The sequence below is a fragment of the Dipteris shenzhenensis genome, chromosome 28, assembly GCF_047967505.1.
Source record: "Dipteris shenzhenensis isolate YYH24624 ecotype China chromosome 28, Dip_SZ_1.0, whole genome shotgun sequence".
In the NCBI taxonomy this organism is placed as follows: Eukaryota; Viridiplantae; Streptophyta; class Polypodiopsida; order Gleicheniales; family Dipteridaceae; genus Dipteris; species Dipteris shenzhenensis.
In genome coordinates this window covers 27,498,327-27,524,246 of record NC_141623.1, presented here as the reverse complement: position 1 = coordinate 27,524,246, position 25,920 = coordinate 27,498,327, and the positions used below count along the sequence as shown (strand labels likewise).

General features: G+C 43.6%; 1 protein-coding gene across 1 annotated transcript; it reads left to right on the top strand.

Annotated features, from left to right (window-relative positions):
- Positions 1-9,939: 9,939 nt before the first annotated feature.
- Positions 9,940-25,191, top strand: LOC147883397 (dnaJ protein homolog). The gene is made up of 7 exons (XM_087399217.1): positions 9,940-10,248; positions 10,333-10,504; positions 10,581-10,722; positions 10,823-10,956; positions 11,033-11,175; positions 11,277-11,475; positions 24,613-25,191. Exons 1-7 carry the CDS (start codon positions 10,099-10,101, stop codon positions 24,933-24,935), a joined length of 1,263 nt encoding a protein of 420 aa, XP_087255343.1. The 5' UTR covers positions 9,940-10,098; the 3' UTR covers positions 24,936-25,191.
- The last annotated feature ends 729 nt before the right edge of the window (positions 25,192-25,920 follow it).

Below are 25,920 nucleotides of genomic sequence, written 5' to 3'. Positions count from 1 at the left end.
CCCTCGTTACTGAACCAAATGACCTGAAAAATGGCTCAAAATCTTCGGCTTGAGGTCGCCCATCTACTCCTAAGAGGGCTCAGGCAATGGCGGAGCAGGCAGGGAGTATTGAGCAATAGAAGAAATGGCAAAAAATGCGCTGTTTGGGGAATGGCAGCCAACACAGATGTTTTTTCTTCAATTGCTTGCAGGTGGAAGTTCGCCCATACTAGAGGAGTTTCCAGCTCAGAGGGTTTGGGCAATGGTCGTTTGTAGGTGGAGAACCAAGCTCTCAAAGATTTTGGGAAGAAAGAGGAAGATGGAGAAGAAGAAGATGATGATGTGGCAGAAATGGGCTCAAGGGGGATTAAAGGGCTCTGATACCATGTTGGAAAGCTGAAAGGAAAGCAAAGAGTGGACACAAACTCAAAATACTTGCATTACTTGCTTTATGGAATGAAGAAGAGTGAGGTCCTTAAGTAGGCACCTCATACATGCTCACTGACATCACTGATGACTTCAGAGCTCCACAACTAGAGTGCTTGGCCAGCTGGGCTCTTGATGAATACTTCTCTCTTTTGCTATCTTGTTGAGGTTCACATGAGTCACGTTGTCAGAAATGATGCAGAAGATTGATGTTCAATTGCATGCAACCTTTTTTAGAGATGATGTTCATGTCGACAGTAAAACGTAGTTTTTCTTTTTTTCGGAGGAAGACAAATTCCTATTCTTTGCACTGTAAGCAAATCTATTGTCATTCCACTTCGAGTGAACGACGAGGAGATGTATTTCAGAAATGTATAAATAATAAATCAAAACGAAATTGAGCCAGAAGCATGCAACTGTGACAGGAAAAATCCAAACCCAAAGCTGCATTGCATGTACGACAAAAGTTCCAGCACCATTTGCAACTTCATTGGATCCCTTTTTTCGAAGGCACAAATGTTTATTTTTTGGGTCAAATTATGTTCCTACGCTTTAGGAAATAGTACTTCCGCGCTCTCGCCGGATGGCCCTCGAGCGTGTTGTAACCTAATGGACCTACTGTGTTGTGGCTCCTTATGTAGTACTGCTCTAAAGTTCGTGCTTTGTCTACGGTGTCTGTTGTTTCCAAAACTTTGATTTCGAAATTTTCTTCGAAGGGCTTGTAACGTTGCAAGTCCTCTTTCATTTTCGCCGGTGGTTTTTTATTGTGCTGTTTGATCCTCCGCGGCAGGTCTGTCGTGCTCCCTATGTACTTTCTGTTGTTGCACGTGATGCAGTAGACGACGAGGCTCGCGCGATTCCCTTGCGCGGGTGCTTCAGTGGAGGCTCCTCCTTCATCTCGAGGCTCACGTCTTTCAATGTCGTACCTGCGTAAACATTGACAGTTACGTTAGTCATCGAGGTTTTCGGTCTTTTTTTTTCCGTTTGACGTCCATAATAGAATGCATTTATTTACTTGCCCTGGTTTTTCTCTGTTGCCGTGAAAGGATCGTTTTCAATACCGAAGCGCTCCTCGTATAAGTCCCTGTCGAAAATATACGTAAGCTTCTCCATTGTCGTCACCGGGTGCGTCGCGTCGTGCATCCCTCCAAATTGTTCCATGAATTGTTCGAGTATAGCCGTTGCTTGATCGCGCGTCGTGTCTCTCAGCAACTCCAAGGATACGTTATACCCGTAATGCAGCAGCTCGCACGCATACGCTGTGATCCCTTTCGTCTTCGTGTCTAGTAGCTTCTGCCCCTCCAAACTTTCCATCATCCTATCGGTCTCATCGAACTCAATGTCAAGCTCGACAAGGATCTCTTTGAGGAGTCCTGCAGGAGAAGTGCAATCCAGGATGAGTTTGTTGTTCTTGCAACTCGTTAATTCTTTTTCTCAACTGTTGCGGTTTTTTTTAATTTTCGGAAGCATTACGCACCATTTGCGAATCTCAAGCCTCCCGGCTCTCTTTTAGCTGGCAAACGCCTATTGCAGTTGTCAATGAAGTCGCGTAGTTCCGCATACGTGTTGAAGCCGTTGATGTAAGCTCCCGGACGTTCTCCTGCATTGTTTGCTAGCCGGAATTGCTTTGTGGTTAGGAAGAACCTCCTCTTTGCTGGTGGAGGTTTTGTTGCCTTCGCGTTGCTTTTGTATAGCGCAAATAGCTGCTTGCAGGCACGACTTATTACACCGTCTTTTCAAATGAGCCGTCTTTTTAAATCTTCAAGAAAAAAAGATTCTTTCATGCTGGTGGAATTTACCTTGTCTGCGTCCATGTCTTATGCTGCAATGTCCCGAGCTTTATGATTCTCTGCACCTGTTCTCGACAACAGACAAGATATTAAAACCATTTTCCTTGCACGCATGTTTGACGCAACATATTCATGACTTGCCTCTGCCTTTTTCAATCTCTGGTAGTGAATACCTTTATGCGCGTGGTTGTGTTGTCGGCTGTGAGAACTGTCGTGGAATTGGTCTGAATATGTCTGGATGTGGGCAATGTAGTATGCGCAGCCTCGTTCTCTTAGTCACTCTGGACAACATCACGTATGCCAGGCCAGGGGCAAACACTCCTCGGAATATGAGCAGCGCTTTGTTGGATATGGTTGCGCCTTGGGATTTGTGTCCCGTGATAGCGTATGCTAGAGTCGGTGGAAATGTGGACTTGTGGAACCATTTTCCATTTATTGCCTTTCGCTCATGCTTCGAGCGTCGTAATGTGAGCACGGCCGCCGTTGTGTCCACGACGACAGTGATACCGTTGATTTCCCCCCTGCTAGTTGCATTGATGCTCTTGATTTTGCACATTGCTCCATTTGCGGCACCTATTGCGAGGTCGATGTTTTCCGTTATCATTGCCTTCGCCCCCACGCAAATTTTTCCTATCTCGTTGAAGCTTTTGTCCTCCAACCATTCTTTGAGAGCTGGTTCGCTCGCGGCGTTACTATGTATTTGAACATGCACAATCATCTCGGGAGTGTTGAATTTCTCCACAAGCTCATCGTTGAAGGTAGCGACATCGACTCTGTGTGTGCAAATGATGGTTGTTTCGGCATCGATGAAGTGGCATGCACCTTCCTTGTCGACAATGCACTGCCCCAAACAGTCGGAAATCTCGTCAGTTGTGGGCGTCCTGAGTCTTATGGTATGCAAGAATGCCAGGAACGGCATGTCTCGTGCATGTCGCACCGAGAATTGCATGTGGTACATTTTCGCTGCAGGCCAGTGCGCGGAGGACGTGATGTGGCACGGCTCGCAGAGATCCTCGCGGTGTTTGCAGACTGGCGGTAATTGCGCCAGGTCACCAAAAATTATGAGCATTTTGTGTTTGAATGGCTCATGCAATGTGCCATTAGTGACATTGACGATTTGTCTTACCACGAGATCGAAAGTCATCCTTGTTAGCATGGACATCTCGTCAATGATGATCGCATTGGCTTCCTTGATTGCGAGGTGTCGCTCATCCGTCTCATGGATGTTCAGTGGGTACTGACTGCTGCGCACCGGGATCTTGAATTGGTAGTGTACAGTGGTTGCAATCCCGCTCAGCCGCGTCGCAGCCGCCCCTGTTGATGCACAGAGTATTGCCGTTTTGTTTTGCGCTACCAGATGCGAAACATAGTACCGTATCAAGAAGCTTTTGCCGCTACCTGGTGTTCCACAGACAACGTGCAGCCCCGAGCTTGTTGAAGCCAGGCTTTCGAAGACTCTTTGTTGTTCTACTGTCAATGCGGCATTGGCGACGGTGCGAAACTCGGCCATTTTTTGCAACATCCTCGTGCGTGTTGGCCCTTCAACGGTTTGCTGGTCGATGTTAGGCGCTTCCATCGGGCAGTCTCGGATGATCGCAACCTTTTGCAATATCATATTGATCAACTGGTCCGTGTGGTCAGTCGCTAGCAAGTTCCTTTGCGTGTATTCGATCACATACATCTCGAGGTCCTCGTTGCTCAATATGAGGCCGCGCATTTGGCATTCGACAAAGTAGGATCCAGCTGTGTTGGCAGGTGATATGAGCTCCGTTTCATTCCTGAAGCTGAGTTTTCGCAAGAGCACGTTGTAGAAGTACCCCTCTGGTTGATGTCCAGGGTGGTAGTCAGTGAATCTGACTACTCGCTCACATTTTGCGATCCTGTTGCCGAAGAGGTCAAGACCGACCGTTCCACGTTGCGTTTCCTTGGGCTTTCGTATCACATACTACCTATGGTAATCGTAGAACGTGCTCTCCTCGATGACGCTCGGTCTCCCGCAGTATATGTCGACCGGGTGCAGGGTGACGTTGTTTCGCGAGACGATGCATTGTCTTAGAGATGGTGGCGAGGAGTCGACATAGTGAACGGCCTCGCTCCTTGTGATTGTTGGTATCTGCATGCAGTTTAGCGCGGCCTCTGTTGGAGAGGTTGGTTTTGATAGGAGGCTCGCGGCGATGATTCAGCTTTACTTCGTCGAGATGTTGCAACCCCAAACGTGAGGCGTCTTCTGAACGGATGTTCAGTTTGCCCATTGGTTCAGATTTCATCGCGTACTTGAGGAGGTAGTGAGAGATTGAAGAGTTTGTCACCCGCTGTATGTTCATGTGCGCACCCCACAACAATAACACGGAAGGGTGGTAAGGGACGACGTTTCGGTGCTCATGTCCCGGCCGGTAATACAACCAACGTTGCGTCAGAGGGTCGAGGATGGGTTCATATTCTGGCTGTGTTGCGAAAGGGAAGCCGTGCTTGCAACTATGGTGTGACGGTCCGACGTAGCACGCTTTCCTGCATACGTGCAATTGCTTCCTGAGAACTAGTTCTCGCAGCCTTGTGTTTCGAGGATCCAGGGCCTCGTCCCTGGGGACGTAAGCCGCAATCTCATTTGCGATTCGCTGACGGTCATCATGGTGGACCCACAATATGACATGGGCGTGTAGGGAGCCCCTGTTTTGTATCTCATAACGAACGACATGGTGTTGTATTCGGCCAAGCAGACCGTCGGATGAAAGCAAATGCTTGCGCATGAACATGTGGAAGCGTGCGTGGAAAAGTGCCACGCATTCAACAGGACAGTCCTTCCAAGTGAATTGCGCATTACAATGTGTTGCGATGCTCTCGATCACATTAATTTCTTGCCACCGTGTATCAGTGACCTCGTCTGCGGTGAATGTCAGAAAGAAATCTGGGAGGCCCCAAGCATCGACCATCGTTATGAGGTCCTTCAGTTGCCGTCGATGCCACGATGGGGACCCCGGCATTGTTGTTGGCATGCTGTAGCGAAGCACGTGTCTCATTGCGTCTTCATCGGTCGTGGCAGGGTTGGCTTTCCTATATTGGTCGATGTCTCGTTGCAAGCATGTAGAGTTGCTTGAATTGGCAATCATCACTGCCTGTTTTAACTGGAACATGATCAACAGGTACGGCTTGTAGAGCGTGTAGATAGAGAATAAGGTGCATATTCTCATTTTCACATAGTTGCTGAACTGTATGCAGCCATCATAGTAGCCCCGTCCGAAAGGGAACAGGAACGGGAACACTGCTGACTCCATGGTTATGTCAACGCACGCACTGCCAGCTGCTGCTACTCCATCGACGTGGAATGAAGCGACCCTCTCTGAAAGCATTTCTGTACCCCGTAGCTGTATGGAGGCAAACTCATGCTTGTCCCTTGCATCAAAGGCGCGACGGTTCGCGGGGTCCACCATGTTTTGCAAAAGCAGGAGCTCAGGCTGAGATTCCGCTATTGACATTAACTCGAAGGGAGCTGTCTCATCGTGTAGTTCCAAGATACCTGCAATGGTTTGAGGACTCAAGATGCACATACCCATCTTGATGTCCGCACGCTCTAGTAAAGAATTGTACTTACGCAATATTGGATTGTTCTCGATGTTGTATGCGAGCACACCTGACAGCTCGTTCGTCACGATTTCTTGAGCCGAGCTTAGTGGGACGTTTCGCCAAGATATCAGAGGATTGTCTAGAGGTGACCTTCTATCGAGTGTGCCACGAGCAATCGCATTTGCAGTCGTGGTAACTGAAATGGATACATCTATGATGCTTAGCAGTTGCGTGTGGAGGTGGTTTGTTTTAAGCAACTGTCGAGAGTACTGTGGCATCAACCGCACACAATGTATCTGCTCTGCTGGGCATCTCGTGTGCAGCTTTGGCATTTCCAGTAAGTCACTTGCATGCCCATATTCTCGCAGGCATCCAAAAGTATCATGTTTCCGAGTGCGGCGCTGTGGCTTGAGATGCCTATGCCTTGCGAAGAAACGATCCTTTGGTTTGCAGACAGTAGCGTGGTTATGCCACAGACACCGCAGATTTGAAGGCTAGAGAAAATAGCCGTGCAATTACTAACCCATTGCTTGTATCTATCTGCGATGGTCAACCACGATGACGTAGCTGGCCTCAAGGACATCTTTCTTGATGTTATATCAAGTTGAATAGCTCGACCTCTGGCTGCTCTGAGCGTTGACGAATGGTCATGTTCGAAGGAGTTTCCGGTGGTCATTTCTACATCGTGACATGAATCGATGTCTTATGTTCGGGTTTAAACACCTACAGGGATTAATAATAAAAAGCATCCGAAACTTTGCTACAATTTCACTCACGTGGTTTTGTCTAAATGCAACAGGAAAAACAAAATGGACTGAACCTCTATCTTTAGAAGGTGAAAGAATTGATAAAATAACTTGAATCAAGCAAATACATTTTGTTGTGCGTACCTTTAGGAGAAGATACTCGTTTGGAGGCTGCAAACATCTCCAAAACAAAAGTGTTGCAAACATGATTAGTATGTTGGTCGAACCAAGCAAATGTAATGTTCCCTTGCGAAAACAGAATGTGCGAAGAAGTGTGCGTGCTCAAGATGAGGTGTTAAAAAAAAAAAACCATACGTAATGTATGGTGGAGAGCCGGCATGTGTCTCTCCAAAAATTATATATCATAGGGGAACGTGCCATCCCCCCGTTTCGAATAGTCACCTCCAGTGTTGGAGGTGTAGCGCATTAATGCGGACCAGAGCAACAGACGGTGCAGAAACATTTCAGAATTGAAATGACCGTACATTCTACTTACGTGGAGTGTCCTTTGTGACGTCCACAGCTCGACGAGAAGTCGCCTATTTCTTTGCTGGAATGTTGGAATCTGAAAAACAAATATGATTAGTCAATATGCATTCCTCGTGTTTTGCATGTTTGGATATGTTGGTTAGCATATGTGCAATTTCCTAAAGATGATAAATTCTAGCACAAAAGCTATACACAATCCAACGTCAGACATCGTCCGTGTGCTGATATCTATCTCTCGGAGGCTCAGTTCCACTACCGGCAACATTCTCTGTTTTGCTAATAAATAATGGAATAGGCTGAAGAACATCATCCGCTGAAGTTGATTATGTAGCTGATAAAGATCATTAGCTGTAATTGATGAGACAACGTTGGACTGTTGGACATTATCTGCTACAATTGATCACACAGTAAAAGCCCTGCACAATTAAGCATATAGCCGTGGATCATGAGCTATAGTTGATCACATAGCCCAAGATGCTTGGAATTGATCGCGTCCTTGAGTTGCGGGACTACAGAAAGACGACAAGGAATTCGTTTGAAGAAACATCAGGAAAATGAATTAAATAGGCAACTCTCCCTAGAAGGTTGCCGCCATACCTCCTCCATTGCATCAAGTTCCATCAAGAGATAAGGTAGAACTGCCAACGAAGCTTCATTAGGAGGATGTAGAAGGAAAATGAAGTGAACTGTGCCAACTTTGAGAGATGGAGGAGAACAGATTGAACTTTAAGCGTCACGCATAACATAAGTGCGTTATTCTGAACTCCCAAGCTAAATGACCATTTGGATTGATCATGCTTGACAACAGATTCACTTTAGAGATTAGGATGTCAACTACGTTTTCAGACGGCAGTAATTGCTTTCTCAGGAGCTGTGGAAGTGTTGATGGTTGATACGTCAGGCACAATCGTAGCGTTAGAAAGAGCTCGTAAACATTGATAATATTAGGACTTGCAAATTTTCTCTCAAGAAACGATTCAATACAACACAAGGCTGCTCTGCTTAACTCCCGTTCCCCTTCTATAATCTAATGAAAATGGCTGAATAAGTTTCCAGATCGGAAGCAGCTCTAGTTCTAGATTGTCTATGGGAAGGCTTAAAATCTTGGAACAGGTAGAGGCATAGCCACACTTCCGGGCATCCTAGTAAGACGTGGAACATTCTTCTTGGACTTGGTTAATCCAGTCTGCTGGGATGTAGGAACTCGCAGATATATATGTTCATGTTGTTGGTTTCGCATCATTATGTTGGGACTGAGCTCGAGCTCTTCTATCGTATCTTTATGTGAGCTACTTAAAGTCTCTTCTATCACTCACAGTGAGGAAAGCTCGAAGAGGAAACTCTTTGCAGAATTGGTTGATTGAAACATAAGGAAGTTCTTGTGTTCGGAGTCAAAACTACAGGAATGAAGAAGACTGTCGCGAAGAAAGCCAAAACGCTCATCGCCAAAATCAGTAGTATGCCTTAGTCGAAAAGAGGAGGTAGAGGTAGGGAAAAGGGCACTAGAGTCTACCGGGCAATCTCACTCCAGCTCTCCGTGCATGAAACCCGCGATGCTATCATGCCCTCGGAGCGTATATCAAAGTTTTGGCTTGGCTATACGAAGCCCAGCTCGGCTTGGCATCATAAATCAAACCAGCCGCAGAAGAAGGTCGAGAGAGTAGCAGGGAGAAAGAAGGATTGATAGCATGAAAACTAAAGAAAAACTAATAACTAAAGGGAGAGGATGATGATCGAACCGCGCAGCCAAGAGAACCTTGCTCAATAGCCAGCCGTTGACCAAGCCGAGGGTACGCACTGCTACAACACACAAATACGCGTAGAACTCCAGAGTGCCACCGAACGACTCCATCGAACTATGCACGTCCAAAGAGACCGCCCGAAGCATAAACCACTGAGGCAGGCACCTACAAAGGAGATACCATAGGGCTGAGATCCACTACCTCGCCTCCAGAACCACGCAGCCAGGAGAACCTTGCCCAATAGCCAGCCGCTGACCAAGCCGAGGGTACGCACTGCTACAACACACAAATACGCGTAGAACTACAGAGTGCCTCCGAACGACTCCATCTCACGAGCTCACCCGAGCAACACGAAGCCAACACAGGCTATGAAGCTGAGAAACGAAGGAAGACCATAACCGGGATTTAATAGACAAGCGGTATGTTTCGCCTATATTTAAACGTGCAGTTGGCTTTTTACCGATGGCTTTTCAAAAGCTTTCAAAGCTTGGCTTTTTACGCAGATGGCTTTTCAAAAGCTTTCAAAGCTTTTGGGCTTTCAGAATTTAAATCTAAGGGTGTATATTGTGCCATGTGGAAGCACAGGATTTTAGAATTTGAAAAAACGTCCTAGTGCTGGCCAAGTAATCAACTCCTCAATCTGCTCCTAGATTCTCTCAATCATCCTATGTGGCTTTCCACCACCTAACTGTGCTTGTGGGCACCTAACTGTGCCTCTAGCACTCACACATAGAAACCAAGGTGTGCCTGAGGCATACACCTTGAGATATCCCAACAGATAAGTTATGAGCTTTGTGAGTGTCGCCTTATTCATGTATTTGTTGTACCTCAACTCCTAAAATGCACAGGCAATTTGGGCATCGTTAAGTCAATAAAAAACTACCACCCCTGACATTTGCAGGGAGGATAGGGTCCTAGAGACTCTCTGTCGTGCCTCATGTTGATATGTATACTCATTCTCTGCTTTCTTTGAAATTTTGATAAAATGTGTGGAGTGAGGTTCAATTTCAAGTTTCTATTTACATGCTCCATGTAGGAAAGGGTGCGTGCCACAAATCTTTTCATTTCATAAATTGAATATTGCGAATCCCCAAAAATGCGAGGAGGGGTGTGAAAAAAATGATGAAAAGAAAATGGATACGTCCGATGGAAGATCGGACGGCTAGGAGGGCGTGTGAAAGCAAAGAGAAGGGGGGGGCGGGGGCATAACGACTTTGGTCTTTCTCTGTTTTGCTGTGTGTGGCTCTCAACAGCAGAGAACTTCGCCATCGCCACAGCCAAAACCCTAGTTTTTTTCATCGCCATAGCCTGTAGCTTCGCTCTTCACTTCCCTTCTCCCTCTTCGCTCCTCCCTTCTCTTCCATCATGTTCGGTCGTGCCCCCAAAAAGAGCGACAACACCCGTTATTATGACATCCTTGGCGTCTCCAAAACCGCCTCCCCTGATGAGCTCAAGAAGGCCTACCGCAAGGCCGCCATCAAGAACCACCCCGACAAAGGCGGTGATCCCGAGAAGGTTCGTTCGCCTCTCTCTCTCTCTGATTTCTAGGGTTTCCTAGGGCGTGCTTGGTCTTGAATTTCTCCCTCGGTAATCCTTCAGTTCAAAGAACTGGCTCAAGCTTACGAGGTCCTGAGCGATCCTGAGAAAAGGGAGATTTATGACCAATACGGAGAAGATGCCATCAAAGAAGGGATGGGCGGCGGGGGCGGCGGTCACAATCCTTTCGACATATTTGAGTCCTTCTTCGGGGGTGCTAGTCCGTTTGGCGGAGGTACTCTCGATCCGTTGCCCCTTTTTCATATGCATCGCCGTAGCCGCGACTCCATCGTTCAACCCTCTCTTTGCAGGCGGCAGCAGTCGTGGTGGCCGCAGACAGAGGCGTGGGGAGGACGTCGTTCATCCTCTCAAAGTTTCGCTTGAAGATTTGTATAATGGCACCACTAAGAAGCTCTCCCTGTCTAGAAATGTTCTCTGCCCCAAGTGTAAAGGGTTCGTCTCTCGCAAATCCTTCGATCTCCAGTTCCAGGGTTTAGTGCTTTGTTCGGATAGAGTCGTCTTCGTGGGGTGCTGAAGGGCTTTATGTTTGCAGCAAGGGCTCGAAAACCGGATCCTCCATGAAATGTGCTGGTTGTCAAGGATCGGGCATGAAGGTCTCAATCAGACAGCTTGGGCCCAGCATGATACAACAAATGCAGCACGTTTGTCCTGACTGTAAAGGGTCTGGTATGTTCTGAAAGATTTGCGAGTAGTCCTGGAGCTTTAATTACAGTCACTAAGGAGATTTAACCTTTCTATACAGGGGAAACAATCAGCGAAAAAGACAAATGCCCTCAATGTAAAGGTGAGAAGGTTGTCCAAGATAAGAAGGTGCTCGAGGTACATGTTGAGAAGGGAATGCAACTTGGTCAAAAGATCACATTTCCTGGTGAAGCTGATGAGGCTGTAAGTTTGGATTTTGCAGATTATAGCAGTTTCGATGGGGCACTCTGACAAGTGCTTGATACTTCTGTGAATAACATTTGAAAAGAGATCTGGTTTTGCAGCCTGATACTGTCACTGGTGATATCGTGTTTGTCTTGCAACTGAAAGAGCATGCAAAATTTAAAAGAAAGGGTGATGACCTTTTTGTTGAGCATACATTAAACCTCACGGAGGCTTTATGTGGTTTCCAATTCATACTTACACATCTTGATGGCCGGCAACTACTGATTAAGTCAGCACCTGGGGAGATAGTGAAGCCAGGTCTGCAAGCCTTCATCATTTCAATGTTTTTTCTTTGCTCTCTATTGTGTGGAAAAAAGACTGCCTTTAATTGTTAAAATTGTCCACCTAGTGGAATGCTTGCTGATTGTACTTTTCAAGCAATTGACGTCACTCTCTTGATGTTATGTTTCCTAGTTGTACCTTTGGGCTGTCTTATGTGTAGTCGAACAATTTGATATGATTTGCATTGGTGTGCCATAGCTCACCTTTTCTTTTAAATTATGGACTCTCATAAGTTCTTATTGCTAGTGCTATCTCAAAACAACTCCATCATGTAAAAGAAGGCTTCCCTCATTTTATCAATTTTGAAATTTTCGCGGCGGGATTTTTAGGCATTTTGACTTATTGCTTAAGAGAGTTGGATCAGGTTGGGCTTAATATTCTTTCTGAACTTTGGTTTATCTTCTTCTGCACCAAAACATCTTCTATCCTTTTTCCACACTCTCAAGTTCTCCATGTTATTAATATTGAAACAATTAATTTCCTCACTTTGATATGAACCACCAAGATATTTCATGCTTGCTCTTCTATATCTTCAAGAGAGCTGGTCAAAATTTGTTTGTATATCTTTTGTACACCTATTGATCTTTGTCTGGAGAACCCACTCCATGAATGTGTCATGCTCTAAGTGTTCGGATTCTCATTAAACATTGAATCTGTTGCCTATGAGCTCCATTGTACCTTTCTAGCTGTTTTTAGCTTTACATGCGCTCTCCCAATTCTGTCCTCTGCGATAGCCCAAGTTGATAATGATAGTCATAAGCAACCAAGGATGATGTAGATAAACTATGATGGTGTTCAGGTGTTAATACCTTGTATTTCCTCTTCGTGTGTCATCTTCATTTTAGCATCCTCAAAAACCCTTAAAAGTTTACCAACTTTTACCAACTTATGTCTCGGCCTTGGATTTTCCCATTTGGATATCCTTGGGAGTCCATTGACCATCCTGTGCTTCAACATTTTTATGGCTCAGCAAGGTGACCAAACCTCTAGTGCTACAAATTTGAGTCTATATATGTCATGTCTTCCTCAGGACATATGATGAGCTAGCATTAGAATGAGGTTAGGTCCTAGCACATGACCCATTTAAAGAGGTCCCTTAGATTTAAATAACTCCAAGGTTAAGTTTACACTATATTCGGGTATAGTATAAATTTGTATGATTGGTCTTATACTAGTCTTACAAAGGTATATATTTGTGTATAGGCCTAGCTAACCTGTGCTTGAGTGCATGTTTCAGTTGGTATCAAAGTCACTCCAATTCTTTTCTTGGATGATGTCTTTTCTTGCGTTTCGTTTGTGCAAACTCATTGTGGATGTGATCATATATATGATTCATGGTTGCAAAGGTATTCTAGTCTTACAAAGCTATATATCTGGGTATAGGCCTAGCTAACCTGTGCTTGAGTGCATGTTTCAGTTTGTATCAAAGCCACTCCAATTCTCTTCTTGGATGATGTCTTTTCTTGCGTTTCGTTTGTGCAAACTCATTGTGGATGTGATCATATATATGATTCATGGTTGCTTGATTGCAGCAAACCTCTCATGGTTGATGCCGATTTATCCCGAGAGAGGGTGATTGGGCTCCAATCTTTGCTTCATCTTTTCATGAGGGTTGGAAACTCCAAGAGTTAGAATGGAGATTGTAGATGGATTGGATCCCTAGGAGTGTAAAAAGGAGCAGGATTCCATCTGAGGAGCTGATTCAGAGGAGCATTCTAGCTCGAATTTGAGCCAAACAGCTTGTGAAAAGGGTGTTTTGGGTACAAATTCGCGCTTTTGCTTTGAGGGGAAAGGCGATTTTGTTGCAATTTGAATGTAGAGCTTGTTCCCTGCTGTTTTGAGTTAGAAAACAGCTACGACAGATGATCATTAGCCTGTTTTGGGGATGGTGCGGGGCCGTTTTTGTGGTTCCTGTACACTATGGCAGCCTGTTTTGTGCAGCTGATGATTGCGCATAGGCTGGACCAATCATGCTCTAGATGGGGATCAGCGAGTCTTTGCTGGTCGCCTAATTGTCTCGTTATGTGTGTCCTAGATGGGGATCAGCTAGTTTTTGCTGGTCGCCTAATTAGCTCGGTATATCTAGATGGGGATCAGCTAGTCTTTGCTGGTCGCCTAATTGTTTTGGTATCTCTGTCAATAATGGCCATGCATGGGTCATGTTTGGAAGAAGAAGATGTCTAACTTGACATGCGCGTGTCTTGCCTTGCATGCATGCCATTTGCATGAGGCAACGAGGATTTAGATGCTCGTTGGGGAGAGACTAAAATGAAAATGTTTAGACTTCACAAGTAGTTGTAGCTTGAATGAAGAGATTTTGGACTACCTTTTGATTAGCCTTTTCCTTTAGTGCTAGCCTTCATCATGGCTGAGTCTGCCCTTCACCTCCGGAGTGCCGACAGAAACTCAATACAAAGACTTTGTATAAATGGATGCTCAAGTATGTGTGGGTGTGTGGATTTGTATGTGTGAGAGCATATTTTTATACTATGGTCTACACCCACTGTTGGGCGTTGATGACGTCAATGGGGATGTCATAGTAGCTAGTCCCTGCTATGCATGATGGAGTTAATGGTTTTCAACCTTGTGAGTGACTATCATGAGATTGAAACTGCACTATGTTGTGTTTTAGAGGATGAGTTTGGGAATGTTCCTGGATTCATCTAGGTATATGCTTCTGCCGTATTAGCGGACATGCAAATTTCACCTTGTGAAGTTTTCGTCCAAGTTGCGGCTTGCTGGTATTGTGATAATTCTTTCTATCTTAAGTGGTGCGTTGCCCTATCAGCTAGATCTAGATGCTCGTTGGGGAGAGACTAAAATGAAAATGTTTAGACTTCACAAGCAGTTGTAGCTTGAATGAAGAGATTTTGGACTACCTTTTGACTAGCCTTCTCCTTTAGTGCTAGCCTTCATCATGGCTGAGTCTGCCCTTCACCTCCGGAGTGCCGGCAGAAACTCAGTACAAAGACTTTGTATAAATGGATGCTCAAGTATGTGTGGGTGTGTGGATTTGTATGTGTGAGAGCATATTTTTATACTATGGTCTACACCCACTGTTGGGCGCTGATGATGTCAGTGGGGATGTCATAGTAGCTAGTCCTTGCTATGCATGATGGAGTTAATGGTTTTCAACCTTGTGAGTGACTATCATGAGATTGAAACTGCACTATGTTGTGTTTTTAGAGGATGAGGGAATGTTCCTGGATTCATCTAGGTATATGCGCTAAAGGTAGAAGTTTCGAAATCCTTGTGCATGGACATTTGAGGTTGCATGTCTAGAAGCCATGTGGGTGACATGTAAGCCACGGAGGGGTGATTTGTACTGCATGCATGCACGGGCATGGCTTCTACATGCCTCTTTTTGACAAGTGGCAGCTATGCATGCGGCATGCATAGCATTGACGTGCGGGGCTAGAACTGTCCATGCACAAAAGGAGTCGTCATGCATGCTCTTGAAAGTAATGGCATGCCTCGATTTGTGGGGCACGTGAATACGCACTGACATGCAAGGCCTAGTGATAGTTGCATGGCCACCTTTCACGTTGCTAAAGGGTGGACAATAGAGCTTAAGTAGGATGAGTTGTGGCTCATTCTTTTAAAAACTTTACTAAAAACGTGGGAGTTGGGCTAGTTGTGTCACGTGTGCCACCCCTTTCTAGAAATGGTGGAGAGTGTTGAGGAACTGCTAAGAGCCAACTTTTCCACACTCAAACTACTCACCCTTCAGCTTGCTACTCCATCCATGTAGCTCATCATTTGGCCTTGATTCTCTCGCCCATCTACCTTCCAATTGCTGGTCCCTCATACAAATTGTGCCTTATTTCTTAAATTGAGATGGTTTCATAACCCCACCTTTTCTAGATCTTGTCAAGCTTTGGTGGCAGCTTCTTTGACAATTTGAATAGCAAGTTTTAGGTCCAAAATACATAACTATAGCTCTCGATATTTCTCTGTGGCTTCTAGTGACTGAATTGTGTTAGCTTTACATTGCGGATAGATATGGGCCATATCTGTTGATAGAAACCTCATCTTGTTCTAAATAGTATTTGGAGGGCTTAAGTTTCTCTTATGATTGGACTTATTCTAGTCTTACAAAGGTATATTGAATAGTATCTCCAGAGCTCGAGTTTCATTTAGGATGTTCATGTATGTGCTGTGTCTATTATCCCAAAGCAAACAAGTCCAACAAATTGGGAGTAGCAAGAAAGATTGCCTTTTAGCTTGTTGGCAACCCAATATAGCTTCTCCCGATATCATCAATGGCTTCTGATGACTGCACTGTGTGAGCTTTACATTGCAGACAGATACGAGTCATACAATACGAGTCTTTTTAGCTCTTAGGTTGGTTTTTATTTTCTACCCTTACGTGTTTAGTTTATAATTTTGGACATTGGATCAAGTAAATCTGAATTTGTATGATTTGATATATTCTAGTCTTAGTCTTGTAGCTTGTTTTATAAAAATTTTAAGTACGTCTTCCTTCTAAAAGTTTTTGTTTACCTCTTTTTTCTTCTCTTTCGTTTTCTCTTTTTTTTTTTAAATGTGTAGATTTTTTGTCTTTGGAACAATAAAAAATCTAAATTTGTATGATTGGACATATTCTAGTTAGTCTTACAAAGGTATATGTAAGATTGGTAAGGTATGTATGTGTTTGTGTGTGTGTATGTGCGTGTGTCTGTCTCTCTCACACACACACACACACAAAGGTCTAGTTTTGTTGCTCGTTCTATATCTTGTGGTAAGCAATGTTTTTTCCATATGTTACCATACGCATACATCATATGAGTACAGAAGTATGATTGGAGTATGGTTCAGCCCTTGGGGCTGAAACATATGTGACCCTAATTTTACCCCAAAAAATTCAGAAAAATATAGATTGTACACATTAAATTGACATAGAGGTATTAAACTTTCAGCTTGAAACTTGAAACTTGTATTAATTTTAAAGTTATCACTCATGAGTCATGATTCATCATTCCATGAAAGACACCAGCCTCCAGAGAGTGGATGCGATAGTCATCTGCATTCTAGATTTTGATACATAGTGTCAAATGATAGAATCATATCAATCATATACTACACCAAAACATCATGATCAAAGTAAGTAGGTACACCGTACTAGTAACCACCAAAACATGAAAGGCAAAACATCATAAAGAAAAAGTTGCCACAGCCCAGAAATAAAGCTTGAAATGCATGACAATTCACGAATCATAACCGATGAGGCTCAAGCCTGAAGCTGCATCTTCATCTTCATCTTCATCTTCATCTTCATCTTCATCTTCATCTTCATCTTCATCTTCATCTTCATCTTCATTCTCATCCTCATCCCCATCCTCATCCTCATCCTCATCCTCTTGCTCATCCTCATCCTCATCATCATGTGCATCAATGCGTGCACTCTCCTCATCCTCGTCCTCATCACTATCATCCTCATCTGCCTCGCCATGGGACTCCAAAAGATTAGATCTGCTTGAAGCTGCAGCAACATCCATCCTTCTTGAGGCTGCAAGTGCAACAATAGGGGCTGCAATGTCTTCTCCCTCGGTATTTGCCTTCAAAGCGAGAAGCCTCTTATAATCCTTCTTCTTTGTTGATCATTTCTAGGGTCACTTCTATCTTCTCAAATCCCCTTTCCTTGATTTTAGAGATGAGACACAAATTAGTATGGATGTATGCTAATTTCTCGGCATTCTTTGGAAGCAATGTGCTCCAATTTCTCTCTCAAGGAGAAGCACATGTGCCTTGCGAGAGCACTCGAATAGCTAACTGCTGCAAATTTTGGTGCGTGAGTCCCAAATGTTTCCCTCCATTTCATCCCTAGGATGGAGGCTTGAAGGTAGGCCCAACTTGGTCAATGACCCGAACCATCTCTAAAAAATTAGGGCTCCTCGCCTTCCAATGAGGAATATCTTCAGCAAAGAAAGAATGACGGAGAGCAATGTATGCATCCTTCCGTGCCTGTGACTCCCATGCCTTGGCCAAGGCTCCCTTTGACATCTTTTATTTCTTTTGTTTTGGCTTATATGCACTGGCAGATGCATTTTCACTCACCGAGGCATCCCCCAAATCAGCCACATTTGCATCAAGCTGTTTTGCAGCTGTTTTTAGAGCTACCTTTGCGTGCAATCTTCTACAAGTATCTTTCACATTTTCGAGAGGAGTGGTACACTTCTCAACCCCCAATCCCCCAAGCCCAAGAAAATGTGCCCTTATGCGGATCGGTTCTCTATCCCATGTATGAGGGTAGTATTTACATTTACAAGTGTACTGGCCCTTTTCCAAAGGCTTTAACACCTCTACAAATTTCCATTCTGGTCCTTTTTGTCTTTCCATTTGCAGGGGCTACACACAGCACAAGGACTGAGGACGGAGGTGAAGGGTTGATCTTGAATCCTAAGCAGTGAGTGGTAGTTGGGAACTGTGTGTTGAAGAAGAGAGCAAAGGGCTGCTTATATAGGCCATATGGAGAGCAAGGTCGGCCGTACAATTGAAGGTAGGGGCGAGTCGGCTATACTAGCGAGGCAGGAAGTGTGACAGTATGGCGTGCGGAAATGAAAATGCATCAAAATCGTTTTTTTAAGGTTGGGATCTCGATTTTTTTGTCCCTCCAAAAAGACATGTACGGAATACCGTACGTACGGGCATATGGTACGTGTATGAAAAAACCATTTGTACGCGTACGGACCTATCTATGGTGGTAAGGTATGTATGTGTGTATGTGTGTGTCTCTCTCTCTCACACACATACACATACACACACATAAAGGTCTAGTTTTGTTGCTTGTTTTATAAAAAATTTAATTTGTAAGATTGGTAAGGTATGTGTGTGTGTGTCTCTCTCTCTCTCTCTTACACACACACACTCTCTCTCTCTCTCTCATCCTTGTTTCCTTGTGTTAGTATTAGTTGTTGCCCCATCCTCGCCCTTGCTTCCTTCCTTGTCTTGTTAGGGATGGTGGAAAATTGCACTAGAAATTTAACCTAGTTTATCCTCTCCCTCCCTCTCTCTCTCTCTCTATCTATCTATCTACTATATATATATATATATATATATATATATATATTCATGTTGTACTCGTGCTACTGGAGCACGATGCTGAAGCAGCTATCTTCGTCTGTCATACCTACGAGCCATCCATAGAATGATGGATATTTCGCATTGAGTCTTTGAGGGCGAATCCTCCCAAGCAGGTTGTCCCCTTATATATTATTTATATATATATATATATAGAGAGAGAGAGAGAGGGAGAGAGAGAGAGAGAGAGAGAGACACACACACACACACACACAGAGAAAGGGGGGAGGGAGGTTAAACTAGGTTAAATTTTTACACACACACACACACACACACAGAGAAAGGGGGGAAGGGAGGTTAAACTAGGTTAAATTTTTACACACACACACACACACACAGAGAAAGGGGGGAAGGGAGGTTAAACTATGTTAAATTTCTAGTGCAATTTTTTAATTTATGCTAGTATATATATAAAGGAGGAGGTTTTATAGGTGAGGGAGTCTAAGTCATGGAAAAGGGGGGGGGGGACGTGAGTTTGGGAAGGAAAGGATAGGACCAGTCGGGGGAGGGGGGTTTTTTGTTTAGGGAGAATAACTAGGGAACCAGGCAAAGTTAGAAAATTAGGAAGAGAAAATTAGCAAAATTTTAGAAAATTTAAATTTTAGAGAAAAAAAAGGAAAAAATTAGGAGAAATTTAGCAACAATTAAGAGAAATTAGAGAAACTGGTGGTAAGGAGATAAACATAAGAGTAGGAAGAATCAATGGAAACTTTCTTGAGCTCCTTATCATGAACCAGGCTCTGATACCATGTGAAGATAGTGGGAGAGAAGGAAGGAGCCTCACTTGCGGCTTTCTCACACACAATGGGGGAATACATACAAAGGTGGAGGCTGAAAACAGTTTTCCTCATCTTAGTTGTGAAAGCCAAAAGAACTCTAGTACAAAGAAATAGAAGAACCCTATATGTGGGTCTCAAACCAAACTCAGCTAATTAAGGTGGCATACTAACTGAGCCACAAACTAGAGTAGATAAGGATAGCTGTCATCCAGCTATTATTCATGGGCGGTGTACCAACCGCATCTGCAGCTAATAAGTCGGTGACATAAATGCACAACGGTCACCTTGGCATATCACGAGTGGAGCTCGATATCTCAACAGAGGATGCATAATTGCCTTGTTGCAATTTTCTAGTCATGATGTCATTCTGCTTTTTAAAGCAGCTCTTAACCATATGATCCATTTTACCACAGTAGTGGCATTCAACATTGCTGTTTGCATTTTAGCCTCTGCCATCCACCACAATCTCTTTGGCTCCCCCTGCCTCTAAAGTTACCACGTCCTCCTCCATAGGATTGGTTTTCTTGAATTTGCTGCATATTGTAATTTCTGCCACGGCCTCCAAATCGGCCTGCTCTACCTTTGTCTCTACCTCTTTCAGCATTTGAGTAGAAGACAGCTTCTTTTGAAGTTCCTCTTGAAGAAGATGCACCACCATTTCTCTACTCTTCAAAAATTAGAAGAGCAATCAACTCCTTAAAATCAGGAAAATTCTCACGGACGGCAATGGATGTCCGAAATTGTGCATAATTTTTTCCTAGACATTCAAGGGCACAGAAACTAAATCATCATCTTTCACTCGCGAACCAATAGAAGCAAGTGCATCTGCAATCTTCTTTACCTTCATATGGTAGTCATTGATGCTCATATTTTCTCTTTGCACATTATGCAACTCTTGCTTGAGCTGCATTTTCTTGGCTTGCGTCCACGGCGAGAAAATGTCTAGTGCCCACACTGCTTGGCAAGTCATACAGCAAATGAATGCCCAGTCCTAAGAGCAAGGATCACTGCACAAGCAAATCCACCGCCACGGTTGTGGTGCCATATCTGTGTCGTCGGTGGCCATATATATATATATATATATATATATATATATATACTAGCATGAATTAGAAAATTGCACTAGAAATTTAACCCAGTTTAACCTCCCTCCGTCCTATATATATATATATATATATATATATATATATATATATATATATATAGACTAGCATAAATTAGAAAATTGCACTAGAAATTTAACCTAGTTTAACCTCCCTCCCTCCTTTCTCTGTGTGTGTGTGTGTGTGTGTGCGCCTCTCTCTCTCTCTCTATATATATATATATATATATATATTCAGGTTGTACTCGTGCTTTTGGAGCACGATGCTGAAGCATCTATCTCCGTCTCTCATACCTATGAGCCATTCGCAGCATGATGGATATTCCGCATTGAGTCTCTGATGGGAGGACGACCCCTCCCCAGGCAGGGTGTCCCCTTATTTATTTATATATATACATATATACAAACATATACATATACATATACATATACACACACACACACATATATATGTACGTATGTATACATACACACACACACACGCACGCACGCACGCATGCACGCATGCATGCACGCGCGCGCATGAACGATTAGATTAGATTAGATTAGATTAGCATAGCACTCAACACACCCCTGGCGTGCCCTTTCCTTCATCCTTTGAGGCTTGTATTCCATATCTATTTGGGTACTTTGTCCCATAGGCTCGCGAGGTCTTCTCTCTCTCTCTCTCTCTCTCTCCCCCTGGTTAGCTTTTCTTATTCTTATTTTTGCTTTATTTATTTCTTTAGCTATTGAAGTTTTCGTTGTTTGTTTGGCTTTCGAAACTTAGATGGCAGCTTATGCTTAGGTATTGATGAGAACATAAGCTTAGCTTTGCTTACTAAAGTTTTTTTATTTCTTATTCTTCGTTTACTCATAATTTTGTCTAAAGTTGCTTACAGGCTCCTGCGCTTGCTGTTGCAACTGAATTTCGAATTGCTCAGTTAAAAAAATTCAGATCACTATCAAAACTTTATCAGCTACATCCATAGAGCTGGGTGACCATATGCACTAAAGCTGACCTGGAATGGAGTTGTAAATCTGAATTTTGCAGCAGTTCTTCTATTCCAGCCAGTTGAAATTGCCCATAGCTCCTCCATGTGAGCTTAGATCTCCACAAAAGTTTAGGAGCAGCACCTAGAGGCTATGGCGACCAGAACAAGCCAAATATGACGAGATTTGGCAAACCTTAATAATTTCATGATTCCAGCACATAGGGAAGATCAGGAGATTGAGAGCTTTCCATTGATGCAAAAAGCCCCAAAATCTGAGCACTTGGACAATTAGGGTTTCTCACAGGCTGACACGTGGCAGAGAATGGTTGGGACAACTTCTTGCGATGAAATTTTGCAGAGAGGTAGCTGCTGGCCTCAAGATTGTGTGCTCCAGTTTTCAGAATCAAATAACATACATTTTCCCACAAAATTCCCTCAAAAAGGGCTCTGATACCAATGTAGAGAAACTAGCCTGCTGCCTCCTAGTTTAACTCTACTTCCACAGCCTAAGCAAGCAGGAGTAACAGTAGATAGTAACAAAGGGAAAGAACAGCATGAAATTCATATGCAAATTCATATTGGTACCTGGAATTAAATGTAGAACCACAACTAGTGATGGGCTGCACTAGCAACAGGCTAGGAAGGGAATTTCTTAGGCTAGGATACAAGTCCTAGTTCAAGACAGCCAAGAGCAATGTAGGCTCAGCTGGAAAGGTGGACTAGATTGCAAATCATGAATGAATGTGTACAACAGTAAGGAAACCCCCCCCCATTTTTTAGTTTTGGGTCTAGCAACAATAGCAACATGACTTATGGGATAGCCTCCCTAGGATGCCACGTGGCAACATTTGGTTTCCCACTTAAATGCTACTCAATTACAAATCAATTTAAAAGAACCTACCAGGCTAAAATGACTGAGTAAGGATCACCTTTTGTTACAATATAAATGGATGCTTAAGTATGTGTGGGTGTGTGGATTTGTATGTGTGAGCATATTTTTATACTATTGTCTACCCCCGTTACGGGGCGCTGATGACGTCAGTGGGGATGTCATAGTAGCTATTCCTTGCTATGCGCGATGGAGTACATGGTTTTCAATCTTATGACTATTGTGAGATTGAAACTGCACTATGTTGTGTTTTTAGAGAATGAGTTTGGGAATGTTCCTGGATTCATCTAGGTATATTCCAAATGCGGATTGCGTCATAAAAGGAAAGTGCAGCAGTTGTACAAAGAAGATGCTAGATAGGAATCACAAATTCAGACAGGCTGTGGCGAATTCCCACAGGAGACTGAATCTCCTGTTCTTATCCTCCATATATCAAGACTTTTCACTTGCACAACACTCCTTATATTGCTCAGCTAAAAGTCGTTCTCTCATGATGTGAAAGATCAGTGAAAGCTTTGCATCGCTTGCCCTTCCTTCATCTCCCACTTGTCAATTTTCATGTGAACTTTCTGACTGGAGAATTTATTGAACTGCTGAGCTTCTCTTCCACATGAGGCATGTGAAATATAATACCTAAAAAAACTGCGTCAGCTCTTATATAAAGGTAAATTCCACCTCAAGTATCAATTTGCATGTCAAAGTGTGCTAGATGTGAAATGAGGTATGTTGTAGAAATAGGGTCAATGCCCCACCTGTGAGCCCCAAAATGAGCAGGGCTCAGGGGTTTGACACCTCATGAGATTTGTAGGGAGTGGGGGTGAGGCTTCCATGTGGGCAACAACATGGCTGCCATATGGGCAGCACCTAGATTTACTGTTAGGTCAAGGTACCTGGGCTGTTCAGAAGCAGGTACAGCAGGTACACATGAGCTGAAAGAGTGCGTAGCAGAGTAAGTAAGAGGGGTTGCGGCAGAAGGCCTTTTTATAGGCAAGGCTAGTTGGTTGCTTAGTGATGTTTTGTAGACAGGGTCGGGCTATGAGGAGCAGATCAGGTCGGGGCAGAGGTTTCCTCAGGTTGGTAGAATATACAGACTCACAAACTAGTCGGCAGTCTGTCAGATCGGCCAGATCATGGCCCTCCCCTGTAGTCTCTTGTAGCATTCACTGATGGTGGCATAACTGAGCATCCTTTGTACACTCCAGCCTGTAGAACAGCACCTGCTGGAGAGCATTGTGGAGGGCAGGACTGCAGCATTAAGCTCAGGATCTACATCATCAATATTACATACAGGAAGTGTTCTTGCAGGAGAACAAGTCCAGCACATCCAACTCCCAGTAGGAGAGCATAAGGGTGCAGCATAGAGAGCTTTGTCTGCGTTCATCTGCAGAGCAGAACTTTTGCAAGGTAGTGCTCAGCCTTGAGCAGCTACTGATAGCGATCACAGAGGTGTGTGGCAAAGAGGAAGAGTTTCCTACAGAGGGTGCAGCAAGACAGAGCATCGTTTTTATACCTTACCTCAGGGATTGTTTGCAGAACTTTTAGTACGTATCTTTATGTTTTGGATATACGTCTTTATCGCCCTCTCACATTTGTGTTGTGTTCTGCACTAGTATCTTGTGATTTCGGGGTGAATCTTCTGCTGTGGTATAGTGTTGGCCTAAGCAAGCAACCTACCACTAATTTCTAACAAGGCAAATGTCAGCCCATTATAGGGACAAAAATTCAAAATCCGACTTAATTTTTATTGCATTAGCTGGTTTTCTTGAAATTTCTTTTCATATGGAGCTTTACTGACATCTCAATGACATAACTGCTGGGACAGCCCAATGCATGCCAATGTTACTGTGATTGACAACTGAGTACTCGGCATGCGTTACTGGATGGAGTGTTGGACCCAGCGCTAAAGGACTTGGACATGTTTCTGACATGGCTTAATTTTTAGTAAAAGGGTGTGCATGTCGAAGGGTATGTCTCAAATTGGAAGGTTGGGGAGTCTAAAGAACTGGAACTCACAGTCAACAAAGAAATTGTGATGGATGCTCATAGAGTTCATGCAGCTGTCATTGCATGTCCCATGGGGTGGGACGGTCGGATGCTCTTTGAGCATGTTCTCTGTAACATCTTTATTATTTTATTGAGGGAAGCATGTGTATATGTTGATGTCTGACTCATGGATGTGGTTTGTTTATTATTGCTGTGTAGTGCAATTCTATGTCAATGTTTTTTTCAGCTCCCTGGATTTGAAGGTGCTTTAGTCTGAAGCTCTAATTGGTGGTTTGTATATGGCAGGTCAATTCAAGGCCATAAATGATGAAGGAATGCCTCTCTATCAGAGGCCGTTTATGAAAGGAAAACTGTACATTCATTTTTCAGTGGATTTCCCAGAATCTGGTAGTCTTTCTCAGGAACAGTGCCAAGCTTTGGAACAAAATTTGCCCCCAAGGCCCTCCAATGGAATGACTGACATGGAACTGGATGAATGTGAAGAAACGATTCTGCAAGACGTGAATATTGAGGATGAGATGAGGAGGAAACAGCAGCATGCTCATGAAGCATATGAAGAGGAAGAGGAAGCAGCAAGTGGACCAAGGGTGCAGTGTGCTCAACAGTAAAAAGACCAACCAGAGGGAAAAAACAACTTAGTGCTGTCACTGAATTGTAAAGCAGAAGCTTATTATTCGTGTAAGGACTGTGCATGTCTTTTGTGGCCTTCTGCAGAAATTGCAGTCCAAAGCCCCTTGGTCCAGTGAATATTGGTCCATAACATACACAAGACACGAAGCTTTGTTTATTTGGCCGTATCACTGAATCATATTATTTTGAGAGGTTGTATACGTATAGTTATTTTGAAAGCTGTTTCTGGGGTTTAAGTTTTATTAATATAAAGAGTAGATCTTGGGCTCAAACCTAAGTCTGGCAGATTGTTTCGATTGCACCTCTTGAAACTCACTTTGATAGGTGCTAGTGTGGATTTAACTCACATTATTGTGGACTTTTGTGCCCTGATTATCAAATTTCTTATGTTTGTATTGCATATAAATTTCCAATGCTGCGTGCCCATAGGACCTTGTATACTCAGGACTGCATGAGAGTTGTGATGCATGATAATGTTACATGGTTGTTGCAAGTTTTAGGGGAGTAGGCTAAATAGGCTTAAAATTGAGACTCAAAATGTGATTTTTGAACATCATCCTTCTATTACAATTGACTACTCCGCAAGCTATTAGAGCAAGGTTAATCAATTCAATGGGCCCCATCACAACCAAACATCGGAGTTTTTGCGAGTGTAAGCCTCTCCAAATGGTTGTCTACCAATATCTTATTAGGTGAAATTTTACTCAAAAGTGCATGGTGAATATAAATCGGCATCAAAGAAAAATTGCATGATTTTGGTAATAATCCAACCAAGGGCAGATAAAACGAATTGTGGACCGGAACTCCCAAAAACTTGTGACTCGTGCAACCCATTGTTTTCCAGCATGGTCTTGCTCGTGATGCAAAATTTGTTGTTGCTAGTCTTCTAAACTCTCGTCTTGTAGTTGCTTCATTTTTTTGAAAGCCATTTTGTGCTCCTCTGAAATGTCTTATGCCATTCTC

Coding starts and splice junctions, on each gene's coding strand:
- LOC147883397 (XM_087399217.1), top strand. CDS start 10,099: ATGTTCGGTCGTGCCCCCAAAAAGAGCGACAACACCCGTTATTATGAC. Junction 10,249..10,332: donor AAGGCGGTGATCCCGAGAAG/GTTCGTTCGCCT, acceptor GTAATCCTTCAG/TTCAAAGAACTGGCTCAAGC. Junction 10,723..10,822: donor CTCTGCCCCAAGTGTAAAGG/GTTCGTCTCTCG, acceptor TTATGTTTGCAG/CAAGGGCTCGAAAACCGGAT.